Source organism: Enoplosus armatus, chromosome 17, assembly GCF_043641665.1.
Source record: "Enoplosus armatus isolate fEnoArm2 chromosome 17, fEnoArm2.hap1, whole genome shotgun sequence".
Classification (NCBI taxonomy): domain Eukaryota; kingdom Metazoa; phylum Chordata; class Actinopteri; order Centrarchiformes; family Enoplosidae; genus Enoplosus; species Enoplosus armatus.
The window spans coordinates 7,137,692-7,154,857 of record NC_092196.1 but is presented as its reverse complement, the minus strand read 5'-3'; the positions used below and the strand labels follow the sequence as shown (position 1 = coordinate 7,154,857).

General features: G+C 44.9%; 1 protein-coding gene across 1 annotated transcript in view; it reads left to right on the top strand.

Annotated features, from left to right (window-relative positions):
* Positions 1-3,697: 3,697 nt before the first annotated feature.
* The window catches only part of myo15aa (myosin XVAa), a 32,063-nt gene continuing 18,594 nt past the window's right edge, over positions 3,698-17,166 (top strand). Inside the window, exons 1-26 of the mRNA XM_070922747.1 lie at positions 3,698-3,780; positions 3,940-4,003; positions 4,188-4,297; positions 4,665-4,739; positions 6,491-6,587; positions 7,098-7,201; positions 7,327-7,390; positions 7,471-7,584; positions 7,697-7,858; positions 8,201-8,314; positions 11,287-11,345; positions 11,720-11,843; positions 11,987-12,082; positions 12,248-12,379; positions 12,469-12,594; positions 13,392-13,469; positions 13,551-13,708; positions 13,809-13,854; positions 13,981-14,105; positions 14,726-14,843; positions 15,020-15,195; positions 15,361-15,445; positions 15,662-15,715; positions 15,890-15,971; positions 16,368-16,498; positions 16,912-17,007. Of these exons, the coding sequence (XP_070778848.1) occupies positions 3,698-3,780; positions 3,940-4,003; positions 4,188-4,297; positions 4,665-4,739; positions 6,491-6,587; positions 7,098-7,201; positions 7,327-7,390; positions 7,471-7,584; positions 7,697-7,858; positions 8,201-8,314; positions 11,287-11,345; positions 11,720-11,843; positions 11,987-12,082; positions 12,248-12,379; positions 12,469-12,594; positions 13,392-13,469; positions 13,551-13,708; positions 13,809-13,854; positions 13,981-14,105; positions 14,726-14,843; positions 15,020-15,195; positions 15,361-15,445; positions 15,662-15,715; positions 15,890-15,971; positions 16,368-16,498; positions 16,912-17,007 (2,673 nt within the window). The remainder of the gene's footprint in view (positions 3,781-3,939; positions 4,004-4,187; positions 4,298-4,664; positions 4,740-6,490; positions 6,588-7,097; positions 7,202-7,326; positions 7,391-7,470; positions 7,585-7,696; positions 7,859-8,200; positions 8,315-11,286; positions 11,346-11,719; positions 11,844-11,986; positions 12,083-12,247; positions 12,380-12,468; positions 12,595-13,391; positions 13,470-13,550; positions 13,709-13,808; positions 13,855-13,980; positions 14,106-14,725; positions 14,844-15,019; positions 15,196-15,360; positions 15,446-15,661; positions 15,716-15,889; positions 15,972-16,367; positions 16,499-16,911; positions 17,008-17,166) is intronic.

The following is a 17,166-nucleotide window of genomic DNA, read 5'->3' as shown; positions in this document are numbered from 1 at the left end:
ACTCTCACCTCGCTTACATAGGAGAGGGCTCACTCACCAGGCCTCAATGGCAGGCCAAAGGCAGACTTCCCCACTTGACAGGCGGAGACCACCCAGCCCACCTGCCTCTCCACCACACCACAGGAGAGGCATGTCAGCAAGAGCTCAGCCATCCCTGACTAGAGGAAGGGGGGGAATTGGGCTGCACAGGGCTCCATCAACTGTCCGACCCCATTCCCCACTTTCTAGCCCCCTAGCTTCACCCCGGGGATCACTGAGGAAGAGAGCAAGCCCACCACCTTCCCCAAGACTCTCTTTCAGACAGCAACCCCCTCCGGATGCGGTGCCTCTGCCACCTACCAGACCACATTTGTTCAAAGGTAGAAAACAAACATCCAAGATGAGACGTTCCCCATCTCCTCCCCTACCATCCCCACAAAGACCAAGCCCCCCTGTACATGAGAGATCTCAGTCCCCCCCCCAAACCTTCCGTCCAACTTCCCCCCATCGTCCTCCCTCTCCTTCCCCTTCACGTATCAGCAGTCGCCCCCTCCCCACCCGTTCCTCTACTCGCAGGCTGAGAGGTGGTGCTGGAGGTCGAGGCCATGTTCCCATGGGGGCCGTGAAACCCTCCCCTGCTAACCCTTACATACAGAGACGCAGTAGACATGGACCCCCTGTCACTCAGCATGTAGCCCCATTCAGGTCATCTATCCATAGTGGCCCAGCCCCTCCCTCAGGACAGATAGGGGGTGTAGCTGGCACAACAATGTTAGCCAGGACAGGGTCCCGGCCTACAGGGTTAAGGGAGTCAAAGCGAATTGGTACTCCCCAAGGAGGCTTCCACAGACCTGTAGGTAGAGGCCAGCCACTAGTCCGTATGCCCAGAAACCAGCCTTCTCTTCAGTCTAGGCAGTCATTCAGAGCACCTCCCCCAGGGCCTCCTGTCTCTCCACAGCCTTCTTTGAAACAGAGTGGCCCTCTTTCCCCCCAGCCATCAGTGCGTAGGCTGCAGAGTAGACCTCCATCTCCACAACCACTGCAGAGTCGATCTCCTCTGCCCTCCCGTTCAGCCTCTCCCATGCATCATATATCTTACCCACCATCTCCCTTTCCCCACAGGGCTATGAGTCCCCAGAGTCCAACATCTTTTCAACCTACAGGACCTCACCCCAGTCTTACTGCTGGTACTCTCCCACCATCTCACAGCATCACCCAGTATGACTACACAATGATGGAGCCAGGCCCATCCCCAATGCTTACAAATGCTTTACCAAACCCTCAGCTTGTAAGTGTTCCCTTTCCTCCCTCTCCACTTCCTTCCTCCATCCCTTACTCCACCACTGCTTACTCCTCTCCTTTACAGAGACCCTCCTCCCCTCAAACACAGTATGAAGTCTACTCTCAAAACCTCCCTCAACCTGCACCCTCATCACCTTATCTGGGACGTGGGCTCCAGAACCCTTATATGCAGAATGCCAGCATCTCCACACCTTTACAGAGAAGCCCTTCCCCGATACCTGGAGGACAGGGTGAGATATCAGCTGATGTACAGATGAGCCAGGAAGTGAGCCCATATCCCACTCTTGGTCTATCCAATGCTTTGATACAGAACTCCCACCTGCGCAGCGCCTCATACTCGTCTCCTCTACAACGCAATGCCAACCTCTATACAACTGTCCTTTCACCCCCTCAGGTAGCAGCCCCTCCTGCCCCCTCTGTACCCTCCTCTCCACACTTGTCTTCTGCTATGCTTACCTCTCAGCTACGCAATGCTTCCTTTGCCTCACCCCTTCAGCGACACCTCTCCCCTATGTCTCCTGCCTCTCCCGCCCTTCCTCCCACCACACCTCAACAAGGTACTATCAGAGGTACCTCCTCACTTTTCTCTGGTGGACTAAGGACCTCTCAAATCCAGGGATCGATGTTCAGGCTTCCAGGTGGCACTTTGACAATGCCCCGGGGACCCGTTGAGCCTCCAGTTACCACTGATGGTGGAGGTGGTGTCAGTGGTGGTGGGAGGCTGTCACCCTCTATGCTCTCCAATGCCCTGCAGAACACAAGCCTACGTCAGGCCACCTATCGACTACCTGATGGCTCATTGGTCACCAGAACTGAACCTTCTGAACCTTCCTCAGGTCCATCACCCCTCTCATCCTCTATGCTGTCCTCTGCCTTGCTCAATCCCAGTTTGCGACAGGCCACATATCGTTTACCTGATGGCACTCTCATAACCAGGACAGAGCCCACACCTGCACCCTCCCCTTCCTCATCTATGCTTTCCTCTGCACTTTTGAACTCCAATGTACGTAAAGCCACATACAGGCTGCCAGATGGAACTTTGGTCACAAGAAATGAGCCAGCACCTGAGCCTGTCACCCCTTCTATGCTCTCTTCTGCGCTTCTCAATCCTAATGTTCGCAAGGCCTCTTATCGATTACCAGATGGTTCAATTCTAACACATCCAGGAGAGGAGACACAGAATGCTGAGAGTACAGTATCATCACCAGGGCTATCAAGTGCCCTGATGAATGCTAACCTGCGTAAGGCAAAGTTTCAGCTCCCAGAGGGATCATCATTGTTTTCACGGAACCAAACCCAAGCTCCCACCTCTGCCTCCTCCGGTCCTCTCCTTTCTGGTGCCATGCTAAATACCAACCTACGTGGTGCCTCCTACAGACTCCCAAACACATCACTATTAAGACAGCCTGGTTCTGCTGATACCTCTGAGTCACGCTCCCTTGACCTTTCAAACGCTCTCCGCAACCAGAACCTCCGATCTGCCTCTTACCGTTTGCCAGACGGAACTCTGATGACCCGCCCTCAGCCCACTACTGCACCCCGAGCACTTGACCTGTCTAATGCTTTATCAAAGAACCCAAACCTTCGTGGGGCAAAGTACCGTCTCCCTGATGGTAATATCATGACACGGCTTGGTGCCCCTAGCACGCCAGAACCTCGCTCACTTAACCTCTCTGGTGCCCTGCAGAACCCTCATCTCCGGGGAGCCTCTTTCCGCCTACCCTCCTCGTATGCTGTAGTGTCACCCCAGGTCCAGGGATCCGGCCCTGAACAGCACTGGGCACAGGGTCCTGGAGTTGAAGGCGTGGGACTGCAGCAAGATGTGGATGTGTGGGGTGCAGAGAGGGTTCTACCTCACGGAACAGTTCAGAATCTCAATAAGTGGTCCATGTATAGAGACGGGGAGCTGCTGGAACCCCACAGCCTGATGCAACAGGGACACATGGGACATGAATCAGGGGAGTGGAATCTCAGCAGGGAGGGGGAACCACAGGGGCACTGGTTTGACAAGGTAAATGTTTCGAATATATAACTCACACAACAAGTAGGCACAATAGCTAATTGTGGGCACTACACTGTAAGCCTTTATGTCTGTGGTGTAATCTTGCAGATGCAGGGTGAAAACCTGGCACAGTAGTGGATTTTTAGTAGGGAGGAGTAATCAGAGGGATGGTAACTTAATGATGAGTTTCATGAGCACAATGAGCAAATAAGGTAAAATGTGTAAAGCACATTTCTTTGGTGAAAGAAGGGCAAAAGGGGACTCTGGATACAATCACGATTGAAATCATCTGAAAGAGAGAGAACTGATATTTCCATGTGAGTGTGTGCATGTATTAATGCATGAACCCATTGTGCGCAGGGCTGTGTGCATGCATTATGTCCTCTTTTCTGAGTGTGTATGTGCGTGTTTTAGATGTACTCAATCAGGAGCCTGCCTACCATGGGTCACCGGGAGCAACGAGAGGAAGATGGAGTGGAAGATATGACACAGCTGGAGTAAGTAAAAAGATCACATATACACCTGAGTTAACTCTTTGTCAGAGAGACAGACCTACAATGTCACAGTGAAAACATGCAGAAATGGTCCGGATGGTAGCGTGATAACAGAAGTTCTCTGTTATCCTTAAATACCTTCGCCCTATTGCTTCTGTTTAGGGAGATGCATGAAGGGGCTGTTCTGCTGAACCTGAGGAAAAGATCTGAGAGGGAGCTTATCTATGCAAGTATCTGAGCTGCACACACATCCAACATGCAACCATTCTGAATATGTATCGAACCTGTGACTTTAAAGTCAAATCAGTTTATTCAAGTTTGTGTGTTTATTTTACAAACCCATATTTTTGTCTCTCTGTTTCTTTTTTTTTCTTTTCATCTCCCTCTCCTCTTTCCTTGTTTTCTCTCAGACATACATAGGTAGTATTCTGGTGTCTGTGAACCCCTATAAGATGTACAACATCTATGGGACGGACATGGTGCTGCTGTACAAGGGCCATGCTCTGGGAGAGAACCCTCCGTAAGTCATGTTCACTCTCAAACTGTGGGGACAGTAAACTGAAACCTTCACACTTTAAAAACAGTTTCAACTGTACTATACATGATTACTAATTATTAAGTGCTATTTTTAAGCTTTTTGTTGGCTCGATTGCCATGAAAGAAGAATAAAAGGTAGAAAGGAAGCTGACATGTTATAAGTAAAGGAAGCAAGAAAGGAAGGACTGATATTGGTAAATAATTAAGATAGAAAAGGGGGGGAAAGAAGGTTAGAAGAAGAACAGAAGATAAGCATAGAAAAGATGGGAGAATATTATGGCGCCTAGTGTTCATTGCTTCCATCTCTTTACATATCTGATAGCTTGATGCAGCTACTCTTTCTCCTTCAGGCATTTGTTTGCCATAGCAAACGCTGCTTATTCCAAAATGATGGATGCCAAACACAACCAGGTCATAATAATCAGGTAAGAGTCTGACTCTCTATCATCCTTACTAAAATCCCATCTCATACGCCATTTTTAATCACTTTCCATGTACCTGAAAATCAGACATCAAGGTTCACCAACCATATATGGTTTATAAATAGGAGTTTCTCTTTAAATTGTGTTCGTCACTTCATATGTACCTGAGAAATCCCATACCATTGCTCATACATTACTCCTGATTTAGACTTTGTTTTTACATAAAAATCTTGCATAGTGCAGTAACCTTCCAAGGCTTTGTAACGGTTGGTGTACACAGTGTCCATGAAGCTTCTTGGACAGTTAGGTTTCCATCTCCAGTTGGATTAGTGTTTGTAAATTCATGAGTGTCTGTCTGTGGCTTTCTGGCCAGCAAACTTAAGACAGAGCCATCCTTCACTCCTCTCGAGCTCCGTCTATCTGTCACAGGTGCCTCGCTCTGTGTCAAAACTGATCTCCACACACACACACACACACACACACTCAGAGACAGTGAGCCCATTTACATCTAACTTAGATGTCAGAGCATGGATACACATACAGTACATCCACACACTTGCACGTAGGTGTGTGTGCTTTTAGATATGGCCAGAAACAATCATAGGTAATACACAAAAGCCTACACTCGCACACACCTGGAACACTCTAGCCGTATTCGGAAGGAGACACCTGTAAGGAAAGCCCAGCCAGGTCTGTGCCAGGAGCAGATGATGTTTCAGAGGTGTGTGTGTCCATGTGCACATGTGCAAGCCCTGTGTTTGTGTGTGAGTCACTGGGTATATGTTAAGGCGAACTGAGGTCTGGTGTACAGTGACCAGTAATAGCCCGTTTTTAGCTAACCAGCTCGTGAGTTGAAACCTTATGCTGGAATGTGGTCAAGGTGCTGGTGTCCCTAAATACACACACACACACACACATACACCTCTGCGCCCCTTTGGTGAAGCTTACATAATGGTGGTATTTAGTGCTAAGCTGTTGGCAGTGGTGAAGCACATCGTGTTTGTGTGCATAAGAGCGTTTAACTCAAAAATGTGGAATTGAGGCCTTGGCTAATGCAAGATTACTCACATCACTTAGTCAATTAAGTCAAACACACCACAAGCACCAGTAGGGAGGTGAGAGGGATCAAATAATGGACGCTCTAAGTGATTAATAAAAGGTGTAGTGGTGTTCAAAGTGCGGATAATGTTCACTCTGCTCGCTTTAGTGAGCCTCCACTTTACCATCAAAATAACACATTTTCCACTGCCTGACCTTTTAGCAAATGGATTATCACAGCCCTGTATGTAAATGGAGAACTTCATCCCGCCTACAATTAAAGAATACTAAATTCTAGCACTAGTTTTGTCATGAGAGAATCCAAAAAAGTACTGTATGTGTAGATACTAGAGCAGATTTCTGCCATTGTTTTTTTCAAAATCAACAAATGTTCTCTATTGTTTATGATTTGATCTGACTGAGGCAACAACGAAAACCACAGGTCAAGTTCTAATTTTGTGTGCAGCTGTTACGCTTGTGTGCTCTACCATCCACTCTGAGACTTTCAACCATTTCTGTTCATTCTATATTGTATTCACCAAAGAATAGTTCATTTCCTGCCGAGATTGATCTTATTATTAGTGTGTAAAAGTATCAGAAATGTCATGTTTACAGTTTTATTATGCAGTACTTTTCACAATATCTGACAAGAAAAATGCTGTGACCTCTGTCGCAGAGCACGGGGACAATTCATTCTGTGTGTTACTGTGTTTCAGTGGGGAGAGCGGGTCTGGGAAAACAGAGGCCACCAAACTAGTCCTTCGCTACCTAGCAGCAATACATCACAAATGCAATCTTGCGCAACAGGTACACGCACACACATGCTGCCAGCAGATTTGGATACAAACACACACACACATGTTCCTGTCTTGAGGGATGCTTAACACCACCTTTCCCATGTCTTTGTGTCTCTGCTGGTTCCTCCTGGGTGCAGATTGAGGTAGTGGGGTTCCCTGCATGACTTCACATTTTACAACTGTTTTGCTGTGGTGTGTGTGACAGTATTCATTAGAGGTGTTTTGTTTTCTTGTGGATTTTTCTTTTACTTGCTTTATAAAATCTGTCATCCCTTCAACTATCTGACTGATTAGGATCTATGTGAACTAATGTTTAATCTCAAATAGGCATTAAATAGTCTTTCATTTGACTACGTTTTCACACACAATCAACGTGTGCTTCGTATTTTAATTGTTTCTTGCTCTGCTGTTTTTAGCATGTATGTCACATGCATGCTATAGACCAGTTATTACTGTCAGAGCAAGATATTTTTGGCGTGATGCAGGTAAAGGTTGTTGATTAATTGTGTGTTTGAATGCCCGGTAGATACTTGAGGCAGCTCCTCTGCTGGAATCTTTTGGAAATGCCAAAACTGTACGGAACGATAATTCCAGTCGCTTCGGGAAATACATAGAGGTCTTTCTGGAGGAGTGAGTATGACATAGATACACACAAGTTCCAGTCTCTCTTCTTTAATCACGATTAAAAAACTTGTTTTATTGCGTTATAAATAAATTGAATAATTTAATTCTCTGCTGTCTCTCTTTCTGCCCAGTGGTGTGATCAGTGGTGCCATAACCTCTCAGTATCTACTGGAAAAGTCCCGTATCGTCTTCCAGGTGACGCATGCAGACACACGAGGACTCTATATATCTTTTATAGTTTTCTGTATGTGAAAGTGTTAAATTTCCCCCTTCAGGCCAAAGATGAGAGGAACTATCACATCTTCTACGAGATGCTGGCAGGTCTCCCCTCGCAGCAGAGGCAGGCTTTCTATCTACAAGAGGCTGAGACCTACTATTACCTCAACCAGGTAGAAAGACACAATGCAGCAGCATCATCAGTCCTTTCAGGACTTTTCAGGAATGTCATGTGGAGATACAGATCACATCTGGAGGTAAACTCTTCTCTCTCTCTCTGTACAGGGAGGGGATTGTGGGATAACAGGAAAGAATGATGCAGAGGACTTCCTGCGTCTGCTTGCTGCCATGGAGATCCTTCACTTCACCCCTGAAGACCAGTCGGCCATCTTTAGAGTTCTTTCTTCCATACTGCACCTGGGCAACGTCTACTTTCAGAGATATGAGGTAGTGTTTCCAAACTGAACTTTCTTTCTTTCTTTGATTTAATTTTTGTTATCAATGTTACTTAATTGGAGGCAATTCAGGGAATTCAAATACCACAGTACATAGGTCATATACAGCATATATTTTTATGGTTTGTTTTTGGAATATTTTGGCCACCCAGATGAGACAGCTATGTTAAGGGAAAAATAATGAATTAAAAATAAGAAATGAACTAAACTTAACCATGACAATATGGAAAAAATAATGACAATAAATAGAAAATATGACAATATGTAATTAGAATAGGGGGAATATAAGCACAGCAGATGTATGTTTTCTTTCTCTTTCTGTGTTGCACGACAGGCGGATGGCCAGGAGGTGGCGTCAGTGGTGAGCGCTCAGGAGATCAGAGTGGTGGCAGAGCTGCTGCAGATCTCTCCAGAGGGACTACAGAAAGCCATCACCTACAAAGTCACAGTCAGTATCAAACCGTGTATCAAAAGTTCACTTCCTATACAGGCATCCCTGCTTAATGAAATTAAACAGTGTTGAAACCATTTTTCCATTGCCTGCTTGAAAACAAGAGGTACTAGCTGTTTGAATCCTTGTCATTCTGGGACTGGTTGGTTATTTATTCTGTTGTCACTCTCAGTACATTTAGAGGCCTAATGTTGACAGGCAGGTGGACAGTATTACAGTGACTCTGTCTCTTGCTTACACACACATATGTACATTTTTTGTTTTTTTAATGACAATAATGAGCCTTAGCTGGTGTGTCATCTTTCATTCTGCCTTACACATCACTGTGTCTTTGTGTGTTGAACTTTAGTTACCTGTCAAGTGTCTTTGACCTCTGACGCCCTGCTGTGCCCTCATTCATTCATTCATTATGTTTTGAAAGACAAATCTCAAATCAAATCTGACCTCATGTAGAGCAGCCCGACTTAGTTTCTATGTGGTAACAGAATCACTTCATAAAACAGTTATAACAGCTTCCATTAACTGCTCATAATGTAACTACAGATGTAACTCTGATATGTCAGCGTTATGTAGGCGTATCACTTACACTCTACACACACGTCTACAACACACAGACACACTCATCCTGTGCACAGACATAAATAGACAGATACAGTATTCACACACTAATGCTTCTGGCAGTGAACGCATCTCTTGACTCCTTTTGTTTGCAGTCTGTCATATTGGATAATATATCTTTTTATAAATAGCCACACTCAGCAGTAGTGAGTGCACTATAGCTTGAGGGATGAGACCTTTCACTTACGGGATTTCAGTTTATTATGCTTCCAGCTTCTATGAAACATCATCGCCCTTTTAAATGAGAGTCCTGCTTCCTCTGTCCAAAACTGCAACTGCTTTTCATTTGCTTGAAGATTTCAAGTTTACTGGACTCATCCTCATGCTCATATCTCCATATGATTAGCTGTCTTGATCCTTGTAGCCGTCACATAGGCAAAACAAAGAAACAGGTTCCTCTCATTGTCTATATATTAAATGTCCTGAAGTCTTTTAGCGTTACCAAGCAAGAGCAGAAGTCCACTGAATTCACATATAAGTATAGGGCGAGTACTCACAAACTGTAGGTCTCAGGAATTTGAAAACACCACCGGTCAGGAATAAAAAAAGATATCTGGCTTGCACTGGATTTTGTCTTGTCTATTTCTGTGAATCAGCAGAAGAGATGGCACTCTCACATCCACAATCTCCATTGGGGAAAAATGAAGGAAACGTGTTGCCGCATTGAGCTCCTCTGCTTCAGGCAGAGTTTGCTGGTAGTATCCAAGGTATCCAAGAAGGACTTGAAAGACATTGACCTCGCACCCGACTGCAGCCTCCCGTGCATCTCTTCTTCAGTCATCTTTATGACATTATGCTCCTTAATCAACCAGTACAGTAGCTATGACACACTTTCAGTCCTGAGCTTTAATTTGTCCTTGGGCAAAAAGACACTGAATCCATACCAGCTCCATGGGATGCAGGCTAAACAGGTATGACCCTGCTGGCAGTAGCGGATCATAGGTGCAAACAACAAAATCCCAAAGAAACTGTCAAAAGAACAACGAGAAAGAAGAAAGAAGATCAACACACCTTTTCACAATGTTTTCATCCAAATGAGTATTCTAGTTCTCCGCCCACTGTATTTCCCCTGTTGCTCCATTTACATAACAACATTTAACATATTAGCTTACAAAGAAAATCCTAGAAAATCCTGGACAAAATCTTCAAATGGCTTATCTTCTTTGATCCACATTCTCTCACATTCCAGCATCTGATTGATCATAAACATCCTGTTTTACTGTCCGGTTTAAAAGAAGTAGCAGGCTCCGGTCGTCCTGATGGTCTTGTGATGCTGCTGAAATAGAGGAATACGTCAAAAGTATGTCTGATCATGGTGCACCTTATGTCCTCCACACGTATACACTGCACAAAGATCCTTTTGTATAATTGAAATTCTAATTACACAGGTGGTTCCTATGGTTCCTATGTAACAGGAGAGGAGTCAGTCGTATCGACTAATTTCCTTTGGCTGGATGAGGTGTGTGTGTGTGTGTGTGTGTGTGTGTGTGTGTGTGTGTGTGTGTGTGTGTGTGTGTGTGTAAGTGTGATGATCTAGTGCATTTAAGCACGAGGAGGTCTCAAGTCTCAAAGCATTCTTTATCTAATCAGACCCCGAGTCCCAGACACTCATGTCAATGCATAAGAGAGTAGAAGAAACACAAGTGGGAGAGAAGACAGGAAGGAGGTCTGATGGAGGAGGAAGGAGGGGAGCAAAGAAGATGTCAGCGAGGTGGAGTTGAGATAAAAGTAGGAGACAAGGAAGAAGTGAAGCAGACGGGGGAGAAAAGGGAACGGGTGGGGGAATTAAAAGTTAGGACAAACAAAAAAGCATTAAGCAGCATGATGTTGAGGTTCCCCATTATGAACCTTATGCTTTCATTTTTAAAAAAGCAAAGCCCTCCCCAGCATGGTTAAAACTTTTAGTGGATCCTTTCCTTGGCTTAGAAAAAGATTGCAACAGCCTCTCCCTTAAAATTAACAACTTGTTAAATCATAAAAATTAAAGTGCATAGAGAATTTCAAATGGTGTACCTTTTAAAACGTAGTATGTTAGTGGAAAAAAAGCACTTTCATAATGTCTGCCCATTCGATTTGCACATTAGAAACGCCCGCCTGCAGCCTACAGCACCCACCGTACTGTGTCTGAGCTGGGGTGTCAGTTTGCAAGGATAAGCTGAAGGTTAAAATGTGTTTATGTACTTATTTGATGTATTTAATTATTTGTGGAGGTCTCTAGGATCAAGAGTTGAAGAGAAGACCCAGCTCGTAAAACTTCTTAACAAACAAGGCTACAGGAGATTTGAGCAGCCTTAGACTGTTGATATTATGAATAACTGCTGTGTTTTTAAACCCTTCTGTCTTCTCTACAGGAGACAATGAGGGACAAGATACACACCCCACTGACTGTGGAAAGTGCTGTCGATGCCAGGTGAGAGACAGCTGCATACAAAACATGCACTGCATGACAATTGACCATTTTTCCTCCAGATGTATTTCACAATACCTTTCTGAAAGGGGAAAGACCCCTGAATTAACCCTTTGGTTCCAACTGAAATTAAGTTTTTGTAAATCTACAAGTCCCAAGTAAATACGACTTTCTCTGCTTCCAAATCTGTGATGACAATCTGATGTGCATTTAACCAGAGAGTAATGTATGTGAGCTTTAATAACCTGTCCTATCTCTAACTTCTATCTAATTAACTTAAAGACCATCATCGCCTCTCCGTCTCTCTTCCTCATCTCCATCCAACATCCCTATCCCACTCTCTGTCTGTCTTTCATCTGCAAATCTTTGTTCTCCAGAGATGCTGTTGCCAAGATCCTGTATTCGCTGCTCTTCCGCTGGTTAACAGAGAGGATCAACGCTCAGGTGTACCCCCGCCAACACACCCTCTCCATCTCCATCCTGGACATTTACGGATTTGAGGTGAGCGAGTTTTCTCCTCCACACAGGATGAAGCACCTGTCTGTAACACTGTCGAGAGAGACTGCTGAAGAATCACTCTTTAGATACATATACATGTGATATATATGTGTGTGTGTGTGTGTGTGTGTGTGTGGGAACAACAGGATCTGGCCTTCAACAGCTTTGAGCAGCTTTGCATTAATTATGCAAACGAGTACCTGCAGTTCTTCTTCAACAGGATCGTATTCAGGGAAGAACAGGTGAGTCGGCATCACACCTGCGCGGACACTCAATTACTCTCACACACACACACACACACACACACACACACACAAATACATCTCAATTAGTGCTGGGACCATTAGTAAATGAATTGATAAATTGTAATAATAAGACATGTGAACTTGCATGTGATCCCCTCGCAGGAGGAGTACAGCCGGGAACAGATCCCGTGGCAGGACATCCCATTCAGTGACAACCAGCCCTGCATTGACCTCATTGCCGCTAAGCCTCATGGGATACTGAGGATTCTGGACGACCAGAGCTGTTTCCCACAGGTGGGAGGCAGGAGCAACCTGAAGACACTTTACACATCAGTTATTCAATCATTGTAGGTGTCACTTAGAGTCTACTGCTTTGTTGCCAGGCCACCGACCACACTTTCCTCCAAAAGTGTCACTATCACCATGGCAACAATCCACTGTATCTGAAGCCAAAGATGCCCCTCCCAGAGTTCACCATCAAGCACTTTGCTGGCCGGGTCACCTACCAGGTACACGGCTCCTCATTGGCTCATCTCACGTGACAAGAGAATGTATTTCATTCACTGACATCAATAATGTGATGTCAGATCTAAGTACACTCCTTGTAGCAGCATTACTCTTTAGATGGCAATGTTGGTCATTTTGTACAGACATTCATGTTCTCCAGAGGGTGAATCCTACTGACTTTGGTGATCCTCTAGCGCAACCATGTGGTTTACATTTGTGGTTTAAAGTGAAATGTCCCGACATCTATTGGATGGAATGTCATGTCATTTGGTTCAGACCTTCATGTCCCCCTCCGGATGAATTGGTGATCCCTTTAACTTTTCATCTAGCACCATCATCAGGTCAAATTTAAAATTTGTCCAATACTTGAAATACCTGCAAAACTAATGACATCCCATCAGCCTCAGCTGTAATTTGTGTTTAGTGCTAATTAGAAAATGTTTGCGTGCTAACATGCTAAACTAAGATGGTGAACATGGAAGCTATGGGTTCACCAATTCATCCTGAGGGGGATATGAATTTCATGTCAACAATCCATCCCATAGTTTTCTGGACATTTCTCTCAAAACAACAAATGTCAACCTCATGGTGGCACTACAGGAAAAGTCAGGTGATCACTAAAGTGGTGTACTGACTGACCAGAGTCTTGCCACTAGCTCGGCTATAAATACATTGAGGAAAAGTAAAAGAGTGTAAGAAAACTGTTAAACAAGAAACAACATGAAACCTGCTGGAAGAGAGGGAATCCTCCGCTCGTCTCCGACAGATCTCCCAATAATTTGTGATGTCAACGATGCAGGTGTACAAGTTCCTGGACAAGAACTACGACCAGGTCCGTCAGGATGTCCTGGACCTGTTCATTCACAGCAAGAACAAGGTGAGAGGAGAGGAGCATCTTCACGTCCACATTTGCATGTGTGAATGTTGTGAACGTATGTGTGTATTTGTGTGTGTCCAGATGGTGTCAAACCTCTTCGTGGTTCACGCAGAGGTCACTGGTCAGCAGAGAGGAGGTCACATGAGGAAGAGCAGCACAGTCACCAGAAAATACCAAGCGCCCACCGTCAGCAACAAGTTCCAACAGTCCCTGCTAGAGCTCGTGGAGAAGATGGAGAGGTGAACCTGAGAGAAGTGGAGATTAAATAAAAAGACTGATAGCCCACAGTTGTTGTCCACAAACTAGCTCACTTGGTTTACTTTTATTCTTCCATTTCAGGTGCAACCCTTTTTTTGTTCGCTGCATTAAGCCAAATAATATGAAGGTAGATTTCTAAACATTCTGTGTTTCTACTGATGACACTGATCGTTTGCATGCATGAGTTCGGCTTCACTGTGTCCTGCGTGTGATGACTTTCTTTTAATGTGCTTACATGTGCATCTGTGTTTAGCAACCAGGTGCGTTTGAGGACGACCTGGTCAGAAGCCAGCTGAGACACTCGGGTGTCCTCGAGACCATTAGGATCCGTAGAGAAGGGTATCCTGTCAGAATGCCATTCTACGTCTTCCTGTTCAGGTAACATACTCACAGTGTTAATCGCTGGATGGTGTCGAGTACCTGCTAAACATCAGCGTGTTAACATTGTCACTGTGCGCATACAGTATCCTTCAGCTCAAAGCACCACTGAGTCAAGGTACAGCCTCACAGAGCTGCTGGCATAACTGTGGACTGTTATTGTCAGCATCCTGCAGCAAGGATAATTACTCCAGGTGTAATGTACAAGTGGCCAAAACATTGAATGTGGGAATATCTTTTGGAAGAATTGTGCTCATCCTTCCAGGAGAGTTCAGAGACCTGTCGAATGTGGAGGAGCACTGAAGCTGTCCTGGAGGCTTGTACTTTATACCGATACTTTAACGGTTTACTCTTTAATTTGTCACCAATCTGCATCGACATTTACATTTAACTTTTTCATCTGTTGTTCTGAATCAGAACGTCGAGTATCTGGTCGATTTTTCTCCGGCAAATTCTTTGTCACACAGAAGAAGACACATTTTACTTTCCAGCAGGCCTCTTTACTGTAACAGACAATCCATGCATATACAGTATATGTGGATTACCTGTGTGTGTGTGTGTGTGTGTGTGTGTGTGTGTGTGTGTGTGTGTACATGCATGTGAATGTGTGTCATCCCCAGGTATAAGTCCCTGGTGGGGATACGAGAGCCTCCAGCGGCAAATGGAGAGAACTGTGTGATAATGCTCAGTAAACTGTGTCCTCTGAGACCAGGAGCCTACCATGTCGGAGTCACAAAGGTGAGGTTCTCCTCTCATTTGTTCACGCTAACCCTTTCACAAATGAAAGAAAACCAGCAATACGAGCTTTGGTGGTGTTGAGTGACAGTTGCCTCCAACTTTTGATGGATGCCACCGTTGAATGTATGCCGTACATGATATATGTGTGTGTGTGTGTGTGTGTGTGTGAATGGCAGCTGTTTCTGAAGGAGGACATCTACCAGTTGTTGGAGTGTAAACGGGAGCGCACCCGTCAACTCGCCGCTCTCACCCTGCAGCGTTACACCCGCATGTTCTTCGTCAGGAAACGCTTCGTGGCCTTCCGCAACAAGATCATCGGGCTGCAGGCACAGTGCCGAGGCTTCCTCACGAGGTCAGCCTCTCTGATACTGACTAACAAAGTAGCAGGTGTAGCATGCCTGAAAAGTTTGTGTCTTTGTGTAGTTAAGCAAGTTTCTTAGAAAATGGGATCAACACAAGACGTTTTAGACATGTGTTAATGGTGATGTGAAATTTCAACTCTCACTCTGCCCTCCAGGAAGCGCTACGTGAAAATGAGGGAGAGTCTGGTTCGGTTCCGCTCTCTTGTCCACATGTACGTCAACCGCAAGCGATACATCAAGGTACATCTGCTTTCAAAGAACAATATATCTGCTTTCATATCCAGACGATGCAACCTTTCACGGCCACATAAATCACTCATGCATGTGCTGCACTTAGAAAATCTGCAGATTTGAAAATGTCGCCCACTTTTCCTCCAGTTTAGTGCTTGAGCATCTTCTTGCTCTGGACTGAAGTGAAAATGTTCAGTGTGTGTGACGTCTGTGACCTGTTTGCAGATGAAGTTTGAAGCCCAGAGGAAAGCTGAAGAGGAGAAGAGGAGGAGAGAGATGGTACGATGGAAGTTTGGACAGGATTTACACCAAATTTATCCTCATTTGTATCATAATTCTTTTTTTTTTTTTATCTATCTGGAGAAAGCCTGTCACCTTGACTTATCTCACGGAAATTATTAGATTGAATGTATCGCCACTTTGCAGATAAATGAAAAACAATAACTCTTTCAGGAGCTGACCAAGAGGGAGGTGGTGAACGTCACACACTTGGTGATCCCTGCAGAGCTGGGCGCCTTGCTGCAGACAGCAGGAGGTCTGTAAATGTCTGTCTGTCTGTCTTCCTTCCACATTAGCGTTCATCACACGTATTATTCATGAACCAAAAAGCTGAGCACTTCCTTCAGCCCTTTGAATGTGGCAGCTTCAGAGATGGTTTGAATAGTCCTGACAGAGCGGGACAGGAGTGGCATCGGCTGAAAAATAAACCATATGGGGAAAATAACAAACAGCCAACTATTTTAAAACAACTTAATGCGTTAAATATCATATCTGGTCGGCGTCAACAGTAGCAATAGAAAGCAGCACAGTGTATGAAATATATATTTCTAGTTGATTAACTCTAGTTAGTCATGTTGAGACTCCATGCTCCTACAGTCTACTGTATGTGTGCTGGTTGACTTTGTCCTCGTCTCTCTCTCTCTCTCTGCAGTCAGGAGGGAGCTGCACTCAGACTGTTTGGCTCTGCTTCAAGCTCCTCATATCCAGGAAGAGGCTCAACTCACTCTGCCTCTGGACATCAACAACTACCCCTTCTACCGCTATGTACAGATCTACTTCAGGGTGAGATGTGCATCAGTAAACTTACAGTCAGCTTCAGTCCTACAGATCAGCCTGAAACGTACTTTAGAATATGTTCTTTAAACCAAACCGTTCTCTCAGCTCTATGTGGTTATTCCTCAGATTTACCCTGTGGGGTAACTCTTTTTTATGCTGCCAGACTGATGAATAAGGACGCAAATAGAAACATGACACTAATGTCAAGGAACTCACCATTTATTGCAAAATTACAGCACTTACTAAGCAGCCAAGGCCTGGAATTTTCATTTAACAAATTGGGTACTTTGAGTATGTAAGTACACCACTGTGTTAATGCACCATGAAGTGGATTTGTTTTGGAAATCCTGTAGTAAACACCTGAGATGTGTACATTTATTGTGCTTCCTACAAACATTGTACATTTTTTGTCGCTGTAGGAACCAAAGTTTGGGATGTTGATGGCACCTCTGGAGTCACCTCTGACCCGCGTAGAGGAAGACCTGAGAGGAGAAGCTCTGGAGCTCTTCATCATGGTGGGCTGACTTTTCTGAAAACACACACACATTCACACACTGCCGCTGCTGTCACCCCTGTTACACACCAGGGACAGTCTCGAGCAGCTTGCTCGCTGCCCAGATTTATCATCTAGTCCCTGATTCTGTCTCATTGCTGCTCTATGAAACAACTTTCTA